The sequence below is a fragment of the Embiotoca jacksoni genome, unplaced genomic scaffold, assembly GCF_022577435.1.
Source record: "Embiotoca jacksoni isolate LCO1_2020_lvr unplaced genomic scaffold, fEmbJac1.0.p SCAF_3, whole genome shotgun sequence".
In the NCBI taxonomy this organism is placed as follows: Eukaryota; Metazoa; Chordata; class Actinopteri; family Embiotocidae; genus Embiotoca; species Embiotoca jacksoni.
Window position 1 is genome coordinate 2240625 of NW_027185381.1, and position 27477 is coordinate 2268101.

Here is a 27477-nt window from a genome sequence, read left to right on the forward strand (position 1 = left end):
CATTTATTTTTGGGTGCTTTATGCTGGGAAATGCTCATTTATTTGTCCAGCGACCTCATAGAGGGGGACGAGTGGAGGGGCTCCAGGAATATATTTACGCCGTGGCAAATTGTGTTACACAAACTCGGTCTCCCTCCTCTGCTGCCCGGCTTCAATCCCTGCCACTCAGTTTTTGATCCGAGCTCCCGCCGTTCACCTGGAGATCTCTGAACCTGCACACCTCAGCACTACTCTGCCCATTACCAGCTTCCCACTCAGCTTAGGGCTCCTCGTCCCCTTTCATCCAGTTAATCTTCTCAGTTTTGCAATAAATAGTTTCGGCCTCTTGCCTGGCTCCACAGGTTTTTTTTTCTGAACTGGGGTTTACAAGCTCAGCGACAAGTAATGCCACTGGACAGGACTGTAAAACCACTGTGCATGATCGGCCTCTACAAATGATGTCATGTAATGAGTGAATCACAACAGATTCATGAATAACTGATCATCATGAAGTTGCTTCAAACTAAATCGGTTAAAATGTGAGAAGAAGGAGGAAGCTCCTAAAACTGAGGAGCTGCAGAGAGATGAAGCTTTCAACAAATGCCAGAAGAGTGAAGAGATGAACTTCCTTTTCACAGGAGATGAACTTGTCCAAGAACTTGAGGAGGTGAAAATGGCATGCTTACCGCCCGAGCTCATGTCAGAACCTGCAGCATCTCAACAGAGAAATACAGAGAGAGGAAATACTGAGGTGGAACAACTGCAAGCTGTCGAGATTTTTCTCTTTTTATTTTCATGAAAAGCCTCTCTGCAGGTTTCAGAGAGACATTCAGCTGAGCTCAGATTGAAAACACACAAAAGAGGACAAACTTCCACTTGAGATTCAGGAGCTATGGAAAGAAAAAGACTTGAGGAAACAGGAAGAGGCTGAAAACCTCCAGCACTTCAACTCTGAAGAGGCCTTTTGTAAAGAGTTTCCCTGACAGCCCGAGGAAGAGAAGGAACTGAGGGCAGAGAGGAACAAACTGATGAAATCACTGCTGCACTTTTCTAAAAAAATGAACTGTCACAGAGACGCTGTCAGCCGACAGACAGACGCTCGCTGACAAGCTGGAGGAAGCTCTGGTTCGGGACATTATGGAGCTCCCTCAGACGCTCGATGGAGAAACAGTGTGGAGGGTCCAGCACAGAACCATAAAATGAAGAAAACTGAACAGCAAACAACGAGGTCATCTGCCAGGACGAGGACTTCCTGCCACATCAGAGGTGCTGAGAGAGGAGCTGCCCACTGAACACAAGTCAATCCTCTAACCTGTGGGAAACATGTTTACAAAGGTCCACTAATATCTCCTGTAAGACTCAACTAATTCCACTGCATTACTTTTTCATCCTTTACTAGTAAAAAGAAGATAAAGAAATAAGATAATAAGAAAATTAATCACAAGTTCAGCTGCATAACATTATTATGGGGAAAATCTGAAGCGCTTCGATAAAACTCAACATTATTTAGGAACTAAATAACTAAAAAATAAAGTCTAAAAACTACATTTTGACTCGAGGTCCTTGTATAAGAGCCACAAATGGTGCAACTTCTTTTAATAAACTTACAATCATATATGCATACAGCCCTTTGAAAAACAGTCATGTCAGTTTTCATTGTGGCTCCAGGGGATTTGTCTACAGTTCATTCTCCAGTCTTGATTCAGGAATTAAATGGAGGTCCAAACTGTAAAGTGTCTGTCAGTGTCGTGAAGGTGTTACGAACAAACACCACCAGGGGGCGCAAACAGCACGTCATCATCCTGCAGTCAGACACACCGGCAGCTTTCCTTCTTAAACCGGTTTCTCTTCTTATTTGCATTTCAGATATTCTGCCGACATGCCAACCAGCATGTTGTTGTTTTTATAATTTAAAAAAATGAGGTCACAAAAATACTATTTATAATTAGTTTATTATTTTACACCTTTACGAATATCCATCACAGGACCAACGTAGAAAGACCGACAACCACTCATGCTCACATTCACACCTTCAGGAAATTTAAAACCATCGATTAACCTAAAACACGCATGTGTTTGGACTGAAGAGAAAATCCACAGAGGTGCAGGGAGAACAGGGAGAACATGGAGAACATGGAGAACAGGGAGAACATGGAGAACATAGAGAACATAGAGAACAGGGAGAACATAGAGAACAGGGAGAACAGGGAGAACATAGAGAACAGGGAGAACATAGAGAACAGGGAGAACAGGGAGAACATGGAAAACATGGAGAACAGAGAGAATAGGGAGAACAGGGAGAACATAGAGAACAGGGAGAACATAGAGAACAGGGAGAACATAGAGAATAGGGAGAACAGGGAGAACATAGAGAATAGGGAGAACATAGAGAACAGGGAGAACATGGAGAACATAGAGAACATAGAGAACATAGAGAATAGGGAGAACAGGGAGAACATAGAGAACAGGGAGAACATGGAGAATAGGGAGAACAGGGAGGACATAGAGAATAGGGAGAACATAGAGAACAGGGAGAACATGGAGAACATAGAGAACAGGGAGAACATGGAGAACATAGAGAACATAGAGAATAGGGAGAACAGGGAGAACATAGAGAATAGGGAGAACATAGAGAACAGGGAGAACATGGAGAACAGGGAGAACAGGGAGAACATGGAGAACATAGAGAACAGGGAGAACATGGAGAACAGGGAGAACATAGAGAACAGGGAGAACATGGAGAACATAGAGAACATAGAGAATAGGGAGAACAGGGAGAACATGGAGAACATAGAGAACAGGGAGAACATGGAGAACAGGGAGAACATGGAGAACCGGGAGAACATGGAGAACATGGAGAACAGGGAGAACATGGAGAACATGGAGAACAGGGAGAACATGGAGAACATGCAAACTCCTCACAGAAAGGTCCCAGCTGACGGCTGTTTGCACAAAAACATTAAACATGCAGTATTAATACAAAGAAAACTAGAGACAAACACAAATCAAAACAATTCAGATTAACAGTAATATTATCCCTGATAGTAAATAAACAATATAAATCAGTGCAGTGCAAAAGAGATAGATACAGTTTCAGATGTTGATTGATTCCATTACAGGATTAAAGTGACGTGAAAACCTGCAAATCCTGATGATTATCCTTAAGACCACCCCTCCACCCCTCCCACCCACCTACCCCTCCACCCCCCCACCCCCACCCTCTCTGGAGGCGGGCCATTCTGCTCCAGCAACCCCGCTCAGGTGCGTTCAGGTGCTGCATTATTCACACACAGCTCAGCGGCTCTAATTAAACCCCGGAGAGAGGTGAGGGAACGGAGCTGCACACAGGATACGATGTGGGTTTCTGAATTCGACAACAACTCCCACATGAGCCGCATCAATTTTTAGCTCCAAACAGCCTCCTTTTTTTTGGTTCTGCTCTCCAAAACTGCAAACTGTAACTCCAGCAGCATCCCACATAAACAGAGCTGTATTACAGAGCAGTGTGACAACGTGCCTTTGCAGGAGAGGAAGAGGGATTTTAATAGTGTGGGTGTTGGAGGGGTGACACATGAGCCTCGCAATACCTCGTCTTCAGCTGCAGTTGCAGTGAACACAATTGTCCACAACAAGTTTCCTGAGTTTCTCTCATTGAGGTTCATATCTGCTCTCGAATATCAACCTTGCCAGATTTCTCTGAGCGCTAGTCTGCTTGTGGTTCACCCTCTCTCGCCCTCTGTGTGACTCCCTCTCTACTTTTAAGATTAGCCTTAAAATATTCCTGTTTGATGAAGCTTAAAGTTAAAGCTGGATCAGGTGACGGAGAAACTCCAGCAGAGGATGTAGCAGTACGGCAGCGTCGAGGTGATGTGTTGGAAATATGGATAATTTAACTCAAAATGTTATTTGCTATTTCATCATTAATCATTAATCGATCATTAATAGATGTGAACAAAGAACACTCGTCCAACGTACTGAAATCAGGTGCTGGAACGATGTTGAGGAGTGAGCAGGAGTAAATTGAACGCTGTCAAATCTCCAGATGTGATTTATTTATAAATAACACTGATGAAGAGCAATGACGTAACGGTGTTGATAAATAATAAATAAACTGCATCGGGATCTTATTGTATATCATCCTACAACCAGCTTCGTGAGACTGATCTTGTTTGTTAGGTTTAGTTAAGCCGGATAAGTCAAAGATAACCTGAGTATGTTGAACCTGCTTCGTTGTACGGACGTCTGCTTTGAGTGGGCGAAAGTGAAAACATGATTTCACCTAAAAAATTACACCAAAAATTGTGTTGCATGAAACCGTTCCACCCATGTTGAGCCACAAAAGTAGAAAGCCGATGCAAGCGCAGGAACCCATACGTTGTATGAACTCTTCTGGTGTGTTATAACAGAAACTGTGTCAATAACAGATAAAAGACACAAACACGACGAAATAAAGATGCAACATGACTGAGACACAAAACATCTGCAAAAAATGCAAACATCCACCAAGTGATATAAAATATCCACAAAGACACAAAAAAGAAAACAATTCAAGCAGCTGATATTTACAAGACTAACTTTGAAACATCTCCACTTGATTTGTCGAACTCTCACATTCATTTTAGGAGGACTACATTTTTTCCCACAATCTCTAATGAAGCGATCGCTTTACAAAGAGATGACTTCAATGATTACAGTTGTCTATTTATCTTTTTAAATCTAAATATGGCATTTCAGTACTGTATAAAGAGTGACATTGGACTCCAACTCTCCCATGTTCACAGCTTTCAGTTTGTGTTTTTCACGGTAAAGTGTTTAACACGGTCAGTTCTGCTGACAGCACTGCAGCTGTCTTACATCAGCCTGTTCAGTCACACTTCAAATTAGTGTCAGTTTCATTTGTTTATACGCCTCAGCTCTGCCTGTTTCTACTGTATTGACGTCCCGTTGCTCTTTGATGTATCTGCACCGTACCTCACCCTGCAGCGGCCCCGCTCCCGACACCAAGCTTTAAAACAATCACGTCCACTGACAGCTCGCCTACCAGGGATCTGCAGAGACACCGGTTACCTCCGGCTTTTCAAAACACGCATTGAAACCACCCCCTCCGCACGACTGTTGCTCTCCACTCAGGTCCAACCTGGATGCTGCCTGCGACGAATTGTTGCATAGCAACTGCCAGCTCAGCACCTACAGTGTTGTAGGGAACCTCAAACGATGTCATTATGTGGGCAGAGGCGCCCACATGGGTTCATGTCAACCAATAGCCACGAGGACTCTTGTTCTTCTGCTCGTTCTCTGTCTGGAGACACACACACACACACACACACACACACACACACACACACACACACACACACACACACTTCAGCTGTAAAACACTGAAGTAGCTGCAGAGACATGTCGACAATAACTTACAACACTAAATTCAACTAAATAAGAATATATCAGGGTCCATTGTGTTCATAATTCTGTTCTCAACAGTTGGTGAATGTAGAAAATACATGTCATAAGAAACAAATAAAATATTGCATTTTTCTTATTCTTTTTTTGAGATATCTTTCTTTGTACTGAAGTCTTTGATGGACACACCAACTCCTCTTTGTGAACACAGTGAGCCCATCCAATGTCCAACGGCACTACACTGCTCAATTTGAACCATAATAATAATAATATCCATGCTTACTGTGTGTCCTACCACAGTCTACAGATGTGAGCAGCACCCAGAATGTCCAGTTAAAGTGGATTCATAATGTAAAAGAAAAGGAAAAGAAGATTCTGAAAGCTGAAGTCCATCAAATGACAAAAGATCTACACTTCCACCTTAAGTGCAAATCATGGCTGGATTACTAAACAGGCCTCCTGAGCACCAGGAGTCCAGGGCCCCTCACCTGTAAAATGTCCCTGAGACATAAAAGCACACGAAGAAGTGCAAAACCTAAAGAGCCATAACCATAAACAGAAAAATGACCACAAAGAAAAGTTAAATGGCCACTAAAAGATGTACAATGCGCTCACAAAGAGACGACAGAAGATACAAAGAGATTCACAACAACCAGAAAGAGACTCAAAATGGTCAGAAGGAAATGCAAACCGATCAAAAGAGGCACAAACTGACCACGAAGAAATGCAAAAGGGCCACAGAGAGAGTAAAAAAGACTGCAAAGAGACTTAAAAATGCTCCCAAAGAAATGAAAAAGGCCACAAACAGACTCAAAATAACCAAAAAGGGACACAAAACAGACACAAGGGGATTCAAAACAACCACAAAAAGACACAAAACAACCATGAGGAGATTTAAAATGGTCACAAAAAGATGTGAAACAACCTCAAAGATGCAAAATGACGCCATAAAAAAGTCAAAGAAACACCAAGGAAACAGAAAACCGTTTAGCTGTATTGATTTTTGTTGCTTCCACGAGTGACGTGTCGAGTAGGAAAAATAGAGTTCTCTACCTTTTTCCATTTCTTATTTTTTTCCGATACATTTATGTACTTTATGTCTATTTCTGTATGATATATTAAAGATCATAATAACATTACTTGTCTTTCAGGCAAAGCTGCAGCCAGATTAAAAATATTAATTTTTAAAAATACTCAGTCTTCAAAGGAAGGAAGACCGTTCCACAGTTTAGGGTCAAGAATTTGTTTTTATTCTATTAAATCGACTTTCATTTTCGACAGAAAGCATCAATTATCTTTTTTTTCCTTTACTTAATTTGATTTCTAGATATTTGTTATTTCACTTTGAAAGGAACCAAGCAAAAAAAATGATTATTATTACATTCTGCTTTTAACCAAAATGTGCCCTGTAACCAGTCCTCATCAATAATATTATATAACCTCTCATTTGTTGTTTTTCCACACATTTTGTGGAGTGGATGAATTAGTGGCTGAAGGACCGGGCACCCTGTCTGATAATGGCTTCTACATTCCACTTTTAATTAAGCCCTGAAGGAGAGCAGCGTCCTTATCAAGAGCTCCGCCTCCTTTAAAACTCAGACTGGTAAGAGTTTGCTTCCCGTTTCAAACTGTCCCGTCCTTCATCTCTGATTCCACCGCTGCTCTTTGTTTCTGCAGCAGGAGCTGTTTGTACTTTCCCTGTGTCTAACCACCGTGTCTTCAGATGAGACCGTTCAGTCCTCCATCAGCACCTGTTTGTTAAAGCTGTTGGAGCCTTTCAAACCTCTCTTTCTGAAGTGTAATCAGTTCCTCTTCCAGAGACACTTTGAGTTATCCTGATGAATAAAATCTCCTAAATGTAAGAAATCACAAGTTTAAATGAGACCTCGCAGCAGAGTGAACAACTTTGTACTTTTAATGATTATAGTAGTTTAGTCCATTGTGATGCTTTTTTAGTTTTCCTGGTCATCATTATTGATCCTGTACAGTGTGTATCTGTGAACTGTCTCTCTATCAGTGGTGACTACACTTTCAATTGTTCTTAAACATGTCAAATATGAATTAATTATGTATTAAAAAAAAGAACGATTAAATATAAGTTGTTTGGTCTAAAATGCTCCTAGTGGTCATATCAGCAATCTTTAATTCTAGTTTTCATATTGAATTTGGTTCTCCCAATAAATGTCTATGTATGTTTTTCAACTTTTGGCAAGTAGGTGACTTGAAGCTCCTCTCTGGTTGGCTGCTTTACATTTTCCAGGTAACATATTGATTTTATTTCTTTGACCTCCTCTGATTGGACAATTCCCAAAGCTAGCTGTCTCTCTGTGTCCCACCACGACTCGTTGTCGGACCGGTACCGCAGGACATGTTGGCTCAAATGGATTCATTGTGTTTCACCATCATTATTATACCAATGTTGTGATGATAAACTCACGTTACAGCTGTTGCTGGACTGCAGTGAAATGATCTCGGAAATCCTCAAACCTATCTCCTGACATATGTAGTCAATACATTTTGTTTTTGAAAAGTTTGTGTCTCCTCGTGTTGCTGGCACGAATCATTGCTTCATTGAGACTGCATGGAGGGTTGCGTGCTAAGAGAGTGAGATAGGATTCGTCCAAGTATAAATGTCCTCTGAGGAAATTCATCTCTCACAATACAAAATAACTATCTTAATCAAGAGTGTTTGAGAAACATCTATGCGTTTGAACAGTTCTGCATATTGAATAGTGTGTCTTTTATTTATACCACTTTTGCATTCAGTCAGAAAGTCAGGTGTATTTGTGACTCAGCTTGTATTTGGAAGACCCACATTTGTCAAACAAGGGCACAGGATGTTTAATATATTATTTAGATGGTCTCTTTAGGCTGTCGTAGTCAAATAAACATGTCTTGATATAATATTTTTTAAAAAAAGAGTAATGGTCCTTTAAAAAAAAAAATATCTAAACACAGCCTTTCTTTAATATACCATACTTCATCCCAGTGTATGATGATATCTGTTCATAAAGTGTACACACTCAATGTATCGTTTAAAAAAACATGACATTTAAAAAAACAAAACATGTTACTAAGTAAAAACGTCTGTGATCAGTGTGAATAGAAAAGTTGAACAACATCACTTTAGAGACATTTTCTTTGCAGTAAGTCATTACTGTTCATTTCCCTGAGTCACAGCTTGGATCCGAAGTCTCCCTGCTGTCTGACGGGCAGCGCCACGGTTCTGTTCTGTCCTGTAGCTGAGATCACACATTCATTTCCCACCGCAGCCTGTCCCGTGTGTCCGCTCACACACAGCGTCGAGTCCTTGAACGCCTCTGTAAATGGCTAAATGACTGAAATGCAAATGTAAAGGCTGTTGTGTGAAATTAGAGGCTATCTAACAATCTGGAGTGTCCTCGAGCTTCTGAGGAAGGTTTCCTGAGGAATAAAGCTGGCTGTCTTCATTATTTTTCTGATTAGAAGAGGGTTTCAGTCCATCTGTCAATATTTTCTGACTTCCCTGTTCAGTCTGTGGCTCTGAGCTCTGAAGCCCACGGATATGATAAAGTCAAAATTCGGAGATAAAAAAAAATCAAAGTTGGGACTCAGTTCTGAAGTCCATTGGTTTTGAGGAAAAGTTTACATTATTAAATTTAAAAAAAACTAACTTTTCACTTCCTAAATCAAATTAATGAGATATAAAAAGTTTGGTCAATCAAACTCAAAATAACATCAGTGTTTTGACTGTAGTACGTAACAATTGAACATTGCAATCTCACAGGAAAAAAGACTGACGCCTTATCTTGTAATTATGAGTTACTATTTCACAATTACAAGAAAGAATCTAATTTAAAAGAGAATTTGCTCATAATTTTGAGAGAGGATCTTGTAATTATGAGGAAACTTGCACATACTGGCTGCTGCCTTGCTCAGTAGAACTACTGCACATCCATGAAAGGGAAAGTTTGCTTGATATTTTTATGCATAGACTGTAAGTTGATGGCCACTTCATTGCTAGTAGATTTATAGACGACTGTTTTGTCACCTTGACTGGTTGACGTGGTGCTGCCTCTGTGGAGGTCTAACTTGATCCAACAAGCATGATTAAAATGGTTAAGATAATGTTAGTTTATAACCAGGTAGTCTGGCTAACAAGGGAGAGCTGCTGATAGAAATGTCTTGCCTTTCTCAAATGTTCAGTCAGTGCAGCGGGAAACTGAGCAGAGCAAACGCCTCCTAACCAACAGAAAGAGGCTTTTGGGATTATCTCTGAAAGCAAAGTGTTGCTGATGAAACCATTCCAGTTTCTTGGCAAGAACTCAGAGGAAATAGTTTACATGTTAACTAAGGTATTAGTCTTCATTTTCACAATAAAGTGGAATAATGAGCAGACAAAACCATTACATGTCTTAAGTAGTAGTAAAGAACCATTCATTTAAGAAACTGCAGGAGGAAATCAAATTTAAGACATATATCATGAAAATTGCTAAGGCAAGTCAATGATGAGATTTTGGGACAATTCTGGACAATCTAATAATATTAACCATTGTCTTAATTTTTTTTTTTTTTAATGTTTGACTTAATATGAATTAAAAAAAAAAATAATAATAATAATAAAAAATCAGTTATCTCGACCTAATAGGCTTTATTTCTTTTTTTCTATTATGGCGGCAATGGTCGGTTCCGTCTGTCAGTTCCGGACCTCACTGGCTCGTCCACCGAAGACAGAGAGGGTAACCCGGCGGGCTTTAGGGCCCGGAGGAGCAACACGTGTGGCAGGATAAGAAGACGGAAGTCACGCTGCTGGTAGGTGTGTTAGCTGCTTTAACGTTAGTTTCACATGTGAGTTGTGGTTTTTGAAACGATGGTGGAAACACTTCGAGCTTCTTTCCTTCACGTGTCGCTGACCCGCAGTCACCGACATGTTTCACGTGATCGCGACACTGTTTGAAAAGTTGTCTCCCGGTTAGCCGCGGCGGCTAGCTGTTAGCACACATGGGTGAACGACAGCAGCAGGGTTCAGAAGACACGTGTTGTTTCACATGTGTGGTTATGAAAACACAACTTTCCTCTTTCATTCATGGGCTTGGAGGATGTGAATCACCTGTTGCGATGAACCCGTAATTTAAGGAGGACTCTTGGTATTTTCTTTCTAATAAAGACCAACATAACTCTGCCCTCTTTATACTGACAGTTGTTTCTAATATGGAGTCTGAGTCATCTTGATGAGGTGGACAGAATAATAGGAACACATCTCAGTATAACATCATACAACCCAGCATCGTGGCAAAACGTGAAATAGACACGCAGGTCCTCTACAGCGAAACGTGAGATAGCCACGCTTTGGCCGCTCTGATTTAGGCCCCGCCTCCACCCCCCCAAAAAAATATTTTGTTCTTGGTTACTTTTACGTACGTGTAAGTTTGAAGCTTACAAAACGTGAAACTGTCACGCCTCGAGAGACCAGAGCGTGGCTGTCTCACGTTTTGCTGTAGTGGACCGGCGTGTCTATTTCACGCTTTGCCGTGATACTGGGTTACAGCTTACAGCCCAACAGAACACAAAATCAACACTTCCTGCCTCTCCTGAAACTGAGTTTGAGTGAGAGTGTTTTTCTGTTAAGTTGTAATTGAAATATGTAAAAAAGGATCATCATCTCTCTGCTGGTATTGTTTGCTTATCAACTGTTAGAGATTCAGCTCCCTACCTGCTGCCTCATTAGCATGTCGTCTGATGTTGTCATATTAAAAGACCTGTCAATCAACTTGGGATGAGCTGAATGACTGAAACGTGACGGTTTCTCTGCTCAGTGCCTTCGTTTGTTGAATTCAATTGTAAACTGAATCTCTTTGAGTTTATCACTGTCGGTTGGACAAAGGAAGACTTTTGAAGTTTATCACTTTTTAATGGGCATTTGTACTATTTTCTGACATTTTGAAGATTAATCCCAAAAGCAGTTGTGAGATGATTCATTCTGGAAGGTGATTGCAGTAATTGCAGCATCCAGTTGTGCTTTTGTTTGCGGGATGATCATTTTGTTATGTTGCAACAAAACGTATTTGATTTGTAATTCTAGATTTCTTTTCATTGAACATGCAGAGCTGCAGCAGAGTTCCCACCACAGCAGATAACGTGATGCTGTCATGGTGGTGGAAGGCTTTCTGAGCAGCATGCCTGATTAAATGTCAGATATTACAGATGTAATCAGCAGTCTTCTGTCCTCTCTCCTCAGGAACATCAGATTATTGTTGTGGGCTCACACACACACAGACACGCACACACACACACAGACACGCACACACACACACACACACACACACACACACACACACACATTCTTATCATACAAACTTTGAAAACAAATACGTGACAAAATGAAAACCACAAGAGAAAAGAATCAGAGTAATATTCATTGACAAACACATGAGCAACACTCGGGACATATTAGCATCCCCAGACTGGACCACCTACTAAATCAATCTGAAAAAAGAAAAGGGATCCTGTGGCATGGAAGCACCTCAACTCTTCTACTCTGGCTCTTTATATCATTAAAATCTAACAGTATGAAGTGGAGAGTGATTTCTGTGGCATAATTTTTTTCAGCAATCCTTCAGTTTCATTATTTTATGTTCAGGATAGATGTCACTTCACAAAAATGGAATTACAGCTTCTAGAATAATTTAAAAGTTGTGGGACAACAGCTCCAGATTTAAAAAGACATCTGTGTGAGACCTGCATGATATGAGGAAAGTCTGATTTGCATTAATTAGGAATGTCTGTCACGATCATGACATTTTACCATCAATTGTCATTAAAAAAATGGTCTTTTTCTGTTCATTTTTTGCCATTATTATAATATAAGCCTGATAGTCCAATAATACACCGGATGAAGTTGGACATTGAAGTTACACAAGGCAGATATGAAAAAGAACAACTTTATATTACAAAGCCTATGACTGACATTTATAAAGAAATTACTGACAATGTTAACAACGTACTCTGGTGAAGCTAATTCTCCTCTCGTGCGTTAAACCGCTGCAGAAGAAAGGGGGCGCTACAGAGCACCAGTCAAACCACAAGTGGTGAAAACTTCCATGGAAATATTGAGTTTAATTCAGATGAATGGAGACAAGTCTAACGATCATATCAAATAATTGTAATCGGGCGATACTGTAATTATTGTGACATGCCTAGCAATGCGATAAATAGAAAATGAAAGTGTGCATCGCCATCTTTACAGTTCCTACGTCTCCCTGCTTCAATAGGTGCACTGCTAACACAGACCCCAAACAATATGCTCACTGAATAAAGAAAAGAACTGCATATTTTGAGCATGCTTTATTGGACAAATTGCATATGAACACAGAAGACAGAATATTAATGGCGTTGACAATGCAGTGATTCCTCCGGGATCTTCTTCAGTAGCGGTGCAGGACCCACAATGCCGGGATTTAATTTATGCACACCAGCAGGCGACGGACCAAAAACTGCTCGGTACCTATGATCCATTTTTCAAACTGGAAGGAGGAGGGGGGGGGGGGAAGGGGGGGTATTCCCCCGTTTAATACTCCATGTAGTGATTTATGCACTCTTCTGTTCCTACTGCAGATATCATTTCTTTGCTCTTCTCCAATTTAAGGGATTTGGTGAACCGTGTACGTTGCTGTAATTTCTTGACGCTATCTCCTCCTCCTCGTCTCTCTTTGAGCTGCATCAGTGTCTTCGGTCTTTTGATGGCTCTCTTCTCCCTCCATGCTCTATTATTGCCCAGCCCTCTGTCTTCTCAGCTTCATCTCCTACCACCTGATAACAGCTCCGTTAAAATCAAACTCCTCTCAGGGAGGGCCCAACTTTGAAATGAGCATCAGATTGGTGGTTTGAATTTCTCTTGGTTTAAATTTTGTTTTGTGACATGCCTGTAGTTCGTTTTTCCATATTTATCTTTATATCTTTCTACATTTTAGTAAATACATCTCCGTCTTTATGCATCACAGTCTCTGATTTCCCACAAATTATGAATAAAAGCTGGATCCTGGATTTGAGCCGGCGAGCAACCGGGGGATCCGGTGTGTCAGGAAGCGTTGCTCTCTGGTGTTATCTGGTGTTTCAGCATATTGTGCCGTGTTGCAGTGGTGTTGCACCTGTTGTGTTATTTGTTATCTGGTATTAACCAGTGCTGCAGTGTGATGTGGTGGAGAGTCAAGCTGCTTTGTGGTTGTCTGGCTGCTAAATAATCTCAGCAGGGAGGAAGCTGCCGAGCTCTGGAGGACGTGTTCGACGTTGTGGAAAAAAAAGAAGTCACATTTCAATCAAAAATATCCAAACCAGAGTAACATCCTGTCTGTTGCTCCATTTAGAGAAATTCTTTTAGTCCCATCATTTCTGACTTTGCTGTCACCTTTCTTGACACGTAGATTTTGACATCTGGTATTTGCTCTGCATGGAGGAAGATGTTCAGTGGTGTCTCAGCCCGGTTCTGTCTGTTTGATTTCTGTGCTGTCAAACAGCTTTCAGCCTGTATTTGTGTCCAGACTAATGACTGCATCATCGGCAGCCCAAACTGCCCATTAGGCCTCCGAGGTGAACGGGAGCGTTGATTTCTGTAACTCGTTCTCTGCCCTTGTGGCCTGAAAAAGCCGTGTCTGATGTTCTGCATGAGAGACGAATCCCATTTGTATCCGGGGCAGCGGGCCCGGTTCCTCCCAGCTTACAGTCAACACGGACACCCGTCCAGTAATCACCTTAGTGTTGGCTGAGTGAGCACGGCCGGGCTTGGTGGACTGGAGATGAATAAATATTTGGTGATAAGGTTAAAGAGATAATCCAGCAAATGACCTATTTTATACAAAGTCGGACAAAATGTCATTGAAATAACTTTTAGGTTCCCCGTGAAGATGTCAGCCGGTTAGTGTTCAACACTTCAGTCCAGCTTATATAAAATCTCGGCAATTACTATATATATTAATATATAATATGTTGGGGATGATCATGGTTTCCTTGTGGGACATCGTTTGGATTTGTGAGATCAAGTATGCGCTTGTGGCCGAACCAGTGGTTTGGACCAGTCAGCGTCCTCTAAGGAAGTCCTGGCAGCGAGGGGCGGGGCTTAGATGTGGTCTAACAAACCTCCTGCAGGTGAATGCGAGCATGAAATGCCATGAGCACATTCATGCTCCCCAGATGATGCACCTTTAAAAAAAATAAATAAATAAATAAATGTTACACTTCATGATACTTCTGTCACCTGCAGGACAATTTCAGCACTAAAACATATGTGATAAAATAATAAAATATTAAAGTAAGACCTCTATCACTACCATATTCCCCAGAGGATGAAGTCATTCGTTCATTTTAGCAAAAGCTTATTGATAATATTTAGATTTCTAACTCCACTTGTTTTCCCATATGAACAGATAAGTCATCAGTTTGTTGTTTGTTCCATCCAAAACTTTTTCATTGTTTTTCCTTCGTGAGCACAGCAGCCTCCAGGCTTCTTTTCTCTTTATTTTTTTTTTGTGGGGTTTCTCCCTGCACCATCTCCTCCTCGGCCAAGGAGCCATCAGATCTCCGTCTGCAGGATCCTCTGGTTCTTAATGAAGCACTCATCAGGAAAAATCAATCTGCTGCCAGCTCCAGGCCCTCTAATGAAAAATAATACATCTCTTTCATATTGATAATGGGATTCTGTAATTACTGCTTGAGTTGTGTTGTGGGCAGACAAACAGAAATGACTTTAGAGCTGCAACTGACAATTTTCTTTTTATTATTAACTTAATCTTATTTTCTCAATTAATCCATTACTTTTTTGGTCTGAAAATTGTGAGAAAATCGTAAAAAAAACCCCGGTTAAAATTCAACTCAAAATGATTTATTAAAGTTTCTTGTTTTCTTGTTTAAAACTCAAGACATTTGGTATTTTGTTTACTTTCATAACAAAAACAAGTAAAAACAACAAATTCTAACGTTTGAGGAGCTGGATTATATGTTTGGCATTTTTCCCTTTAAGACGATTGATTGATGATCAAAACAGTGGCGGAATAATGTTTGTTCATATTAAAGGACTGATGGAGAATCGGCTTGTTTATGTGGCGTTATGTTGGCTGTGGTGTTGCAGCGCTGAGCGAAGACACTTCAGTCTGAATAAAAGCTGTGCAGAGGACGGACCGGTGGCCTGTCTGGATGATGTGGACTGACCCACCTGGTAATTATGTATAATTTGCTGGAAACGTCTCGGTGATATTGAAGAAGAAATCCATTTCAGAGACCATCTTGTACTCATGGAAACAGGTGGAGGTGCACTTTGGGTCCGGGTCCGACTCACAGTTACTGGAGCTGTGGCCTTTTACATGCTAATGAACATGAAGGCAGCTCCTCTTCCATCTGCTGTTCATCTGTTGAAGCCAAGAAGAAAAGATGGAAAATATTAGAAACTCTGATGATGAAAAGAATCATGTGATACCGAGTCATTGTGATATTGAGGCATATTTTCGATTTAAGTGAAAATTATTCTTTTGAATTATCATGAGTTTTATTTATGTAACGACGGTTTTAAGGTCACCTCTTCTAACTTTGTGTCTTCAGGTTTTACTTTCCATGAGTTATACATATTGTTTTCCATATTTTTGATCCTGTGTCATTACAATTTCTCAAAGAGGAAAGCAATCTTAATTTGTAACTCTCCTGGCTGTATAATACTGCAACTATCAGTTAGTTGATCATTTTCCTTGATAAGTCCAAAACATATTCACGCCTTCAGACAGCCAAAATATATCACTCAAGGTAATTAATCCCACGTTTAATGGTGTTAAATTGTCTAATAACTTCAACATTCACCAGTTGTAAATATGGAAATCTCTCCTATCTCTAACATTCATTCCGTCATGTGAATGCAGCCTGAAGGTACGACTGAGCTCAACCAAATGTAGATCAACCTGAAAGCTACGGGACGGCTCATTAATGTCAGACATTACCGATGTTATCGTCCCGTTCTCCGTCCTCAGGAACATCAGATTATTTCTTTGTCGTATACTCTCACAGCTCTCATTATACGGGAACACAAACACGTACACCTGACAGGAAACGGACAAACGACATGAACTGAGACACACCGTGAGGTCGGCTTCTTTCTAAATGAGATATTCAGCCAATCTCACATTGACTCAGCTACAAAACTCATCATATACCGAGATAAAAAAAAAACAACGGTCTACAGATTAGAATAGATTATTTTTTTTAAATACAATACAGGTTAGTTATTTTTGCATGTAAATCTCGTATCGTCGGCAGTTCAGGACACAAAAGGCAATTTCTTTTTTTTTTTTTTTTTTTTACAAACGATATATAATCGTGATCGGTGAGCTTTAGAGGTTTCTGTTTGCCGCTTGAAAGAGCTATGTCAGCTGTTTTCCCTTGTTTCCAGTCTTTATGCTAAGATAACTGCCTGCCAGCTGTAACCTTATATTTAAGGCTGGAATGGGTAAAAAGTTGATTCCCATCTTGTAATACCACTTTGTACATTAAGAAGCAGTAGTGAGTCACTGTGGCTGTTTAACGTTCTGTTTCACCAAAATCTGTGACTGCCAGTGTTTTAAATGTTATTAGGTTTGGATATCAGGAGTGAGAATATCAGGGCAGCTCAGAGTGAGAGGGCTCGGCTCGGGAAGTTTTAGCAGTTTGTAGTTGGATAGTCGTTTGGCTCTTTCTATAACTGATGACTTTAAAGTTTTATTGAATGCATCCAGCAGTCGATGCACAAAAAAAAAAAAAAAAAAAGTGATTGGTAAAATCCATAGTTCACGTCTGTTTTAGAAAACAACCATGTCGTCACCAGTTGGAATATTTTTAGGTATCGTTGTTTTGTCATGAGCTGCACTAAAAGCCGTTTTGAATTATCCCAACAAGGTCGGTACGCCTGGTTGGTTTGCTCGACAAAATTGCTTCAGTTTGATGGACAGCTGATGAATTGAGCTCGCTACGCTACACGGAAGGTGTGTAGTAAAAATGCTGACACTCTGGTCTGGTTTTCAACAGCTTGAGGTCGGAGTTTGTCCATTGATAGCTTGACCTACGTTGCTGCACGGCTGCACGGCTGCATAGCTGCACGGCTGCGCGACTGCACGGCTGCATGGCTGCACGGCTGCATGGCTGCATGGCTGCACGGCTGCATGGCTGCATGGCTGCACGGCTGCATGGCTGCACGGCTGCGTGGCTGCGTGAGCCCAGGCTCCGCCCCCACCCGACATCTAGAGACACGCAGCAGAGCAGAAAGAAAGAAACAAATCAGCACGAGCTTTCGTGACAGAAAGATGCATGCACGACTCGTTCTGAGCAGAAACTAAACGAGTGCACGTAAATACGTAGTTAGTGGACGTAACTGCAGCTCTACGAGTACGTTTGTATTTTGTTTCCTTTTTTGGAGACGGTGGTAACGGAAACACTGAATAAGAATACCCGAAACATGTTGAGCTCTTCCTTTCAATGATTGCAGCGCTCGGTAGCTGTGTTTGTATGACATGTTATCATAATGAACACTCTAATTAGCAGCAGTAGCTTTAAGTGTCCCTCGTCCTCTGAGTGCCACAGCTCTCACTCTGTTAAGTCTCCGTCCAACTTATTTGCGGGTCAGAGCTTTCACAGCTCCCCGCCGGCCCGCCCTGTAAAGCCCAGAAGTGCTGCAGAGGCAGAAGTGGAGCCGGTTTGGAGGAAATCTCTCGCCGGCCGGCTGTAATCAGCATCCCTGCTGCCCCGCTGCATCCTCCCTGTGGATTTATCGGTCTGGAAAAGCTCCGGGGCGCTAACATTAGTCACCAGCTGAGATGAAGTCCAGCCCACAGACCCAGAAATTCAATTCTAGCAGTTGGAGGAAAAGCACACCCCCAACGCCTGATAGTGGCTGATACGCTGACCTCAGGTCTGCTCTGGGGCTCTCTGCTCACTGACTTTCATATTTACACCTTCTCTATCTGACTCATCTGAATAAATAGAAAATGGTTAGTGGGAGAGAGTCTGTTGAACTCCTGACAGATCTCTGAGAAGCTTCTTGTTGACATAAAGAGGCCTCTCCATCCTCACTCCACAGACTGCTGATAAAAAAGCAGAAACTTTTTCTTCTGCTGCCGCAGTCTAATAACCTCCAATAAGTATTTGTTTATGATAACCTGTCCAGTCTATTGCCACAGCTTGTTACAGAGCTGCTTCTGCATATTGGGCGCCGGCATGAATACCAATGCTGAGAGAGATGTGCTGCATTAACTCGTTTGTCACTATGTCGACAATATTAATGCCTTTTCTACAGACTTGTTAAAGACCGTTACCCCGGCGGAGTTCACTTTAATGCGTTGTCACCGTGTCATAAACAAAGCCGCAGTCGATTCAGAGCCTGTGGAACCACAACCTGCATGAAGATGTGTTACTCAGGCCGGTAAACAGCGACAACCAGAGAGGATGTCTAAAAACAAAGCCCTTCATCAAGTCTCATTCTCATTCCCTTCACGCTTTTCTTCAGGTGCGCCGTCTAGACTTCATCATTTCTTTGTTGCTTTTTTTAGAATTTTCAGCATGAATGAGTTTTGATACAATAGCAGCTGTGAGTTTGTCTTCCACCTCTCGCTCCACTTTACAAACAAATGAAAAATGAAGTAACTTTTAGGGTTTTGTTATGGCGAGTCACAAATGTGAAACTACTGAATGACATGTTTCTTTGAAAGTTAGTCGCCTTTCTGACCAACAGTAATCTGATATTTTCCAGTAATTCAAACAGGCCGGATATTGTGTTCACTGAACTTATCTGTCTCTAAAGATCCGATAAAATATAAGAACTGAAAAATCCAACAAAATGATGACGAGGGTGGTTGAGACTGATGCAGCTTGACAGTTTAAAAAATAATAATAATTATGTCTTTATTTAAAAGAAGGGACGTGGGACATAACAGTCAGCCGAGGTGCTTGGTCAGATGAAGTTCTGAAGTGTGACTTGAACAGCTGGATGTTAGTTTAATTTCAGACTGATATTTTTGGTATTTTTGTTCCACTCCTGCATGCAAAGTTCTTCCAGTTGCCAGATGGAAGGTTTTTTTTTGCATCTACAGCCCAATTCACTTCAATGGGATTCAAATCTGGACTTGTTTTATTGATATATTATTATTATTGTTATTGATATTCCATCATTCTTCAGTGGATTTGCGAGCGTTTATCATCATTTTTTTGGGGCCATTTTTTTGTCATTTTAGAATAAAAGTGAAGACAAATTATTTAGGATGAAAAAAATATGGAAACAAAATACAACCCTGATTCCTCTGATGAAAAAGTTGGGACGCTTTGTAAAATATAGATTAAAAACAGGATGCAATGATTTGTAAATCATGTCAACCAACATTTTTGAAACATGTTGCTGGCATCAAATTAAAAATGGACAATACGTTTTCCAAAAAACAATCAAATTTGTCAGTTTCGACATTTGATATGCTGTCCACGGCCTATTTTCAATTAAATATGGATTGACATGAATATTGGATTAACAATTGAATTGTTCCAAGCGAATTTCGAATAGTAGCTTTGCTTGAAATGCCCATCCCTAATCTCAATCTGATTTTATTTACATTTTACACTGTTTAAGTTGATTAAAGCTTTGCACACTTTTGCACACTTTTGCACATTTTTGCGCATTTGGCATCGTTAACCAGCTTCACGAGGTTGTGTTGTGCTGACGTAGTGTTGATCGACAGCAGTCATGCAGCCCTGTTCGACTCTACTGATCCTTGTTATGGCAGAAATCACTGCATTCAGTCAAAGAAACAACAGACCATCATTACTTTAAGACATGAAGATCAATCAGTCCTGAAAACCTGAAGAAGAAGAGCTCCATCAGGAGCTCCTTTCAGACTGTTGGAAACGCTGTTTGAAAGAAACAATGAGGGTTTAGAACATGTTGGACTTTGTTTACGCTGTTTTGACTGACTACATAAATCCAGATGTGTTACTCCATAGTTTGGATGTTGTATGACAGAAATTAACAGAATTGTTTAGTAGCAGTAGATCAATTATTACAACGAGGACGTAAATCTGTTTGTTAAACTGCTCTGAGAACTGCACATTTTCTGATTGCGGTGTATAAATGTAGATATGGTAGAGATGCAGGTTTTCACCTGACACCAGCAGAACCGTGTGAAAGTCCAGAATTATTCCTAACATGAGTTCTTTTATTAAAAACCCAGCAAGGAACACGCAGTCTGATGTTATGATCTGGACATTTAGCTAACAAGCTGAGAAGCTCATTTTTCATTTAACGGTGACTTTGATGTGGGCCCCGCTGTGCCAGCCACATTATTAAAATGTGCCGATAGGAAGCTCCAGGTGGTTTTAATGGGAGCGCTGCGGGGCGCCGAGGTTTCAGCGCACAAACGACCTGACCGTAAAACTGAGCGGGAACCTTGAAGCTCCACGTCGGCCTCCGCCTCATCGCTCATTTGTCCTCCTGTGACAGCAGTAACGCGGCCAGCTGTGTGGAAGTGTAGCGGCAGTGTGTTGGCGTCAGGATGGATCGCTGTGGTGGAGAGGTGTTCTGCTCTGCTGCTGGCGGTTCCTCCTTCGAGCACATGGTGGAGAACTGATGTCTCTGAGTCACATCACTGTGGTTAATAAGATGTAACGTGTGCAGCCAACTCTGCCTTGTTGGAGGAGGCCGAAGCCCTGTGTGTGTGTGTGTGTGTGTGTGTGTGTGTGTGTGTGTGTGTGTGTGTGTGTGTGTGTGTGTGTGTGTGTGTGTGTGTGTGTGTGCGTGTGTGTGTGTGTGTGCATAGTACTGTGCATTGGTGCATGCATGTGGTTATATTGGTGTTGAATACAGCGACGGTGTTTTCCTGTCAGATACTGGTTTTCACTTAGTGCAGCCACATTGAACTGTCATGATTATGGAAGTGTCATTGAAATGTCATACAAATAATTGCGATTAATAATTCAATTTTCTTTGTGTAAATGTGCACATACACCTTATTAAAAAATGAAGAGCCATTTATTAGCATTAATCATTTGGAACAACAAAAAACAACATTTATTTTTGTCTCAGGCAAATAATGAAATAATTAATTTAATATACAAAATCGTTTCACAAAATATATAAACAAATTACGAATAATGACCAATAATCAAAATAAGCATGTTGCTGCAATCGTAATTATTTTCCAGATGATGGGGGAGAAGTATTCATCTGAGGAAAATAGCTCATGCTATCCTCATTCTCTTTATAATGAAAGTGAGGTCAGAAGATTGACACATCTCGTGTTTGTTTTGATTACGCAGGTTAGCCTAGCTTAGCATAAAGCAGGTGGACAAAACAAGTCTGACTCTGCTTAAAGTTTACAGTTATATCTATCAGCACGTCTAACACTCACCAACGACATCAGCTGAGACTGAAGTCAGCGTTTTTATCTCTCACTTTGAGAGAGAAAACTCTCAAAAATGTTTCTAAATATTGAAATGTTTCTACTCTGACCTCGGTACCGATGCATTCTCTGTTTGGGCTTTTTAAAAATGCATGAAAAATTGACAGTGAGGCTTATTTTAGCACATTTGGCTCTTTTGAGAGGTTTTAGTCTGTGCTTTTTTGTGTATGTGTGCTGAATGTTATTTCCAGCTGAAAGGCAGATTTTACTTTAGAAACTATAAAGGTGAAGTTTAATTTAATCATTTTGAATATGCACCAAATGCTCCCCTGTCTGAATGCGCTCTCTGTAAAACCCTGTGGTTCACCATCGACTCCATTTAGACTGCTCAGTGTTTAGTTCCTGGTTGTCGGGATGCCAATCAAAGTGCCAGCAGAACTTGAGGATTCATTTTGCTTTCCCTTGTAGACGTCGAGTTATCTGTTAACTGAACTGCGTTCCTTGACGTTAAATCTTTTAGATGATAAAAAAAAAATATCCGAATGACATTTGATGATATTTTTTTTATATAATTTAAGAGGTTCTAAAGTCATCTCACTTCAGAAGAGCTGTACTTTAAATGTCATTCAGTGGTGATGGCAGCTTGTGTACATCCTCCTAAAACCTGGATTCCCGTGTCGCTAACCAAGACATCAATGTAGATATTAAGAAGGTTTCTGTAATCTGTCTGCTGGTGACTGTTGACTTATTGCATCGCCCCTCAAAGAAAAGTACCTCACTTGATATTAACACGCCGTGTGTCTTGGGGAACCATCAGAAATAATCGGTTGACATGTTGAATTATGAGAAAGACAGATTAGTTTCTTTTTCTATCCCCGAGCAGTGCCCGACGCTCTCTGCCTGCTGATGGGGAAGCTGTCGAAGCAGCACGGTGTGCCTCTGATGTGGTGATGTGAAGGTAATAGCTGTAGCAGATTTCCAGAGTTAGGACAGTGGACGTGGAGACGAGGCTGTTAGCTGTTAGCCGAAGGCAGCGGTGCATGGCTGCGGCTGCTGCTGGTCGGTCATTTCACGCCTGTCTGGGCTTCCTGCAGCGCGCCATGAAAAGCAAAGTGGATGAAAAAGTCTGTCTGGGGAGAGGCGGCTCAGTGTGATGTGTTTTCAGCTGCGGGGAAAGTTGGCAGGAGGAGGACTTCTTTTGTGACGCCTGAGTTCCTGGATGTTGCTGTCATGTGGGTTAAACGGGTACAAAGCTGCTCTTTTATTTTGAAAAATCCATGGAAAAATGATGCGGTTGGTTTAGAGCTGCACTGATTGATCAGTTAGTTGAATGAGAAAAAATAAGTCAGCATATATTTTGATAATTAATGGATTGTTTCAGTGCATTTTCAAACAAAAAATATAACAACATTTGCCAGATTTTATTCTTATATTTGGTTTTGAACAGAAGATTTCTGGGTTTATTGTTGTTCAAGAAATTTGGTCTCAGAGATCCATATCCAAGTGACTCCCATCCACAGACTGGATATAAAAGAGTTCGTAGCTTCCGGGTCTGAAAAATGGTTCTGATCCAGAAGTGTCTTCAGCTGCAATACCACCGAGTGCCACTAGAGGTCGGCTCCAAAAAGCCTCCGGCTCCATAGACTCCCATTCAACTTCTCAGGAAATTTGAAGTCAATAAAATGTTCTTATTAGTTTTCTGGAGGTCCATCTGAAAATAATCCCTCATTCATTAGAAAAGAAGATTCAAGAAGACCTGTTTTTGGGGGCGTGTCTGTTTGACAGGCCTGTGGTGCAGTCAGGTTACATGGGCGGGAGCCAGCGGTGGATCTGACTGATCTGATTGGAAACCCGACGTCGGGTTTCCAATCAGATCAGTCAGATCCACCGCTGGCTCCGCCCCCAGCTCGTCCAAATATGGTCACTTCCTGCTCCAAACCGCTCCGAACTAGCAAAGATGGTGACGGACAGAATCTGAACTGGAGGATTCATAACGTTCACAAACCAACGATGACATCACTGATGGATGATGACATCACTGATGGTTGATGATTGTTCTCATCCAAGCATCAACTTCTGTTTAGAAGTATTTAATCAGGACATTTTTTTCAGTCATTAAGGTCTCAATCATGAAACCCGGGTCTTCCGACAAATGTGTTAGTATTTAACTCGCTTCATGTTATTACCGTCTTTTCTAATTCTGCTCTGATGTGTTTCCTTTGTGAATTTCTGTTACTCGCCTGATCTTTAATCAACTCGCTCTCCATGGAAAGAGATCAATAAAGTCTCATCTAATGAGTTCTAATCCCAGTTCAGTTCCCTGCATGTTGTCGTGTTTCTCATTATTCTGGTTTCCTCTCCTTTTTCTTTCGTCTCCAGCGTCCTGATGGCTCAACAGGCGACGGCGGGGCGGCGCTACCTGCGAGCCTTCGTCAGCGGATTCTTCGTCGCCGTTCCCGTCACCGTCACCGTCCTCGATCGAATCGCGTACGTGGCCCGAGTGGAGGGAGCGTCGATGCAGGTGAGACGTTCCAACGCATCCACCGGTCAGAGAGGGAAACCTCCAGCTGTCGGCCTGCAGAGACATCTCTGAGGTTGACAGGAGGGGACGCAGATGAAAGGTCCAGAGGTTTGGGCGTGTTGACAGCGTGCTGAGCTCTGGGAGCAACAACAGGCAGACGGACGAGCTCACGCTTCCTCTGAATGGTTTCCAGCCTTTCGTGTTAATTCAAGCACCTGGATTTTGATTTAGTTTTAGTCTTCTGACAACAATGTGACTTTATTTTAGTCATATTTGAATCATTTGGGCGACGGGTTTTACTCGACTACCACATGGTTACTGGACACGTCTCAGCGTCCTTCAGCTCTGCAGCGACACAACAGAACATCTTCACTCAGCCGTGCAGCGACGGTACGCTGTTTCTTTTCTCTCCACTGAAGAGCAGCAACTCATCCCGAGAACGATTCACTAAAACCCTGTTTACTCTCTGGATTTAGTTTGAAAAACGAGATGGTAAATTGTTGATATTGTTCATTTTTGATACTGTGCTGTGTATTTATTTAGAATGACGCAAGTGTCACAACATTGCACTATATAAGAATATAGTAGTCCGTTCTCCTGGTATGAGCAGATGTTACACTTATTAAAAATTAGGCTGAAGCAGTTAGTGAGTCGTCCACAAAGAGACCAACGGGGACGATGTTGTCAAACGTATGAATTATGCAACAAAATATATATTTGGTACAGCGGTTGAATGTAACAAAGTACATGAAGCAATTAACCTAATTACAATTTTGAGGTAGTTGTACTTCCATTTTATGACACTTTATATTGAACTACTAGTTTACGACACTCCTCCTCTGCACTGGATTCAGGTGCAAATATTCACTTTTTACTCCAAGACATTCAGGCACGTTTCAGATTGTTAATTCAACAAACGTTATAGTCAACTCGTAAATCATCTCCATCTTTAGATACTCAACAGTAAATTACATTTACATGAATGCATCCACATGAAACAGTAAGATAATTTATATACTTCTAGTGGGTTGTTCTTCAGAATCAGCACTTTTAATTGATTCATAATTATAAGTGTAATTTAAAGCATAAAATGTTATACTTCTTCCTCCACTGCTTGAATATGAATATATACACACATCTCTATATATGTATATAAATACATTATGAGAAAAGCGTTCCATCTCAAACCACGTATCACGATATTCATATTATCCAACAATTTAGAGAAATTGAGTATTTCTAGTTCCTTAAATCGGTTGCTGCTCTTCTTTTAACAGCTGTGCTAATGCCAATACAAAGCTAGCAGGATGGACAGTGAGAGAGGTGTGTGTCTGTGTGTGTGAATGTTTAAACAATTACTTTTCTGTTTAATCTCTCGCTGGATGAGAATAATACATGTTACCATGGTAACCTCACACTAAGCTGGTGACTCCCAGAAACAGTGTAAAAAGAAAATGGCCACTTAAATGATACTGATGGAAACTGACTGACTCTGTTGACTAAAACAAAAAAACTTTCTTCTGAGACGAAACTGAACTCGTCATCAGGAGGCAAATTTCAAAAAGTTCAAAAAAAAGTTTCATTTCTGGATGTGATTAATGAGTCGTAACCTGCTTTACTGCTGCTCAGGTGGACACGTTGGAGGAGAAGTAACTCCACAAACACTTCTTCTCTCCTCCGAGCAACCTGCTGCTCGCTTCTCATCTCAGAAGCACATTTGTAAAGATAAAATAAGCGAGTTTGTTTCGTGCTGCTCATTATCCGCCACACGTGTTGAATTATACATAAAACAATCTGCTACCCGTTTCTAATGAGCGTGCATTTTAAAGCGGCATGTTGCTCTTTGGTTCGTGTTGTATATTCATGTTTTTGCATACGCTGGGTCACGAAACCGAACTCGCTGAGTAGATCTGAGGACTCTGATCAAATGATCTAAAGTCATTAATGAAATCAACCCGTGCTCGTGTGTAAAGGAGGAAACTGGTTGACTGGCTGGATGTTTAGACGGCTGCTGCTCTGTTTGGGGTTTTATAATTGTTTATCCGTTGACATGAAGCTTTGGTCTTCTGGGATTTTTGTCTTTCTGTCGCACAAATAAACAAGTAAACACAATATTCCCGACCACAGCGAGGAAGTCTGCAGGGAACCATTTCTTCTCTGAATAGTAGCTGCTGTTTCTGAAAAGTGAAGATGACCTCCACATCACCAGTGAGTCATTTGCTGTCGTGTTTGCTCCGCATGAAAACATTCCCATAATGCTCTCTGATAGTACACCGGATGAGAGATGTTGTGGTTGCGATTGCTGCTGATGACTGCGTGGTCTGCCTGTAGACTTTATAACGGAAACACCAGGGATCGGTGTGTTGATGAAGCGCATCGTGCTCGGAGAACAGAGGAGGTTTGGTGCGTTCAGTTTTCTGGACATCTGTAAACGGTCAGAGCTCAGAAACGCTGTAATGACCTGACTACTTTTTCTCCAGGTGGTTTTGTAGAGGACTCCGTAATAGATAAATATGGTATCCTATAGCATTAGGCTGATGGATGATGTCATCGTCTATCTCTGCTGGCTGACGGTCACTATGGTCCAGATCCACACTGGTGTATATATTTACCTACGAAAACGCACTTCAGATGTATTTTTTACAGACTTCCTTGTTATTTGGCTGAAGTTAATCACCCCGCAGAGTTCAGGGTCGTAGGTCCGTCTGAAATCATCCCCGGAGGGGGGCGGCGTGCTTCAGCAGCAGCGTGGAGACGCTGGTCGGTTTGACTGGCAGCAGCCTGCAGCTCCCTGTGAAGGCTTTTCTGTCTTTTCTGTTTAAAGTATAAAAGACAGTTTTCACAGCAGATTTCTCGCACTGCAAATAAAAATTAAGTTTGTAAGTAAAACATTTTTGAACTTAGAATAAAATTAGTTGGATTGCAAACAAATCCTTCCTCATGGTTTTGTTAGTTTTGAGTCATAGACATCAGAATTTTGCTGTTTTTTGGTTTAAAATAAAAACAAAAATGTGCAAGTTGACGTGGTTACAAATACGGTTTGCCGAAGATCCTTTCAGTGTTGTGCCGATGACACTATTAAATATTAAAGTGAAAGTCGTGCTGCTTGATTTGAAAGCATTTCAACAGGAAAAAAGCAAAATAATGTGAGCTGACCTCCATGTAGGTCAACAGTCAGTCCTCTGCTGTCGCAGCGAGGTGTGTGTGAGCCGG

At 41.2% G+C, this 27477-nt stretch overlaps 1 protein-coding gene across 2 annotated transcripts in view; it reads left to right on the forward strand.

Annotated features, from left to right (window-relative positions):
* Window positions 1-10064: 10064 nt before the first annotated feature.
* Window positions 10065-27477, forward strand: part of immp2l (inner mitochondrial membrane peptidase subunit 2) — a 121808-nt gene continuing 104395 nt past the window's right edge. The window contains exons 1-2 of one of the 2 annotated variants that reach the window (XM_069162282.1): window positions 10065-10170; window positions 24123-24264. In XM_069162282.1, coding sequence (XP_069018383.1) covers window positions 24130-24264 — 135 coding nt within the window. In that variant the 5' untranslated portion in view covers window positions 10065-10170; window positions 24123-24129. Of the gene's footprint in view, window positions 10175-24122; window positions 24265-27477 lie in introns of both variants that reach the window. The other variant, XM_069162283.1, reaches the window with a different exon arrangement.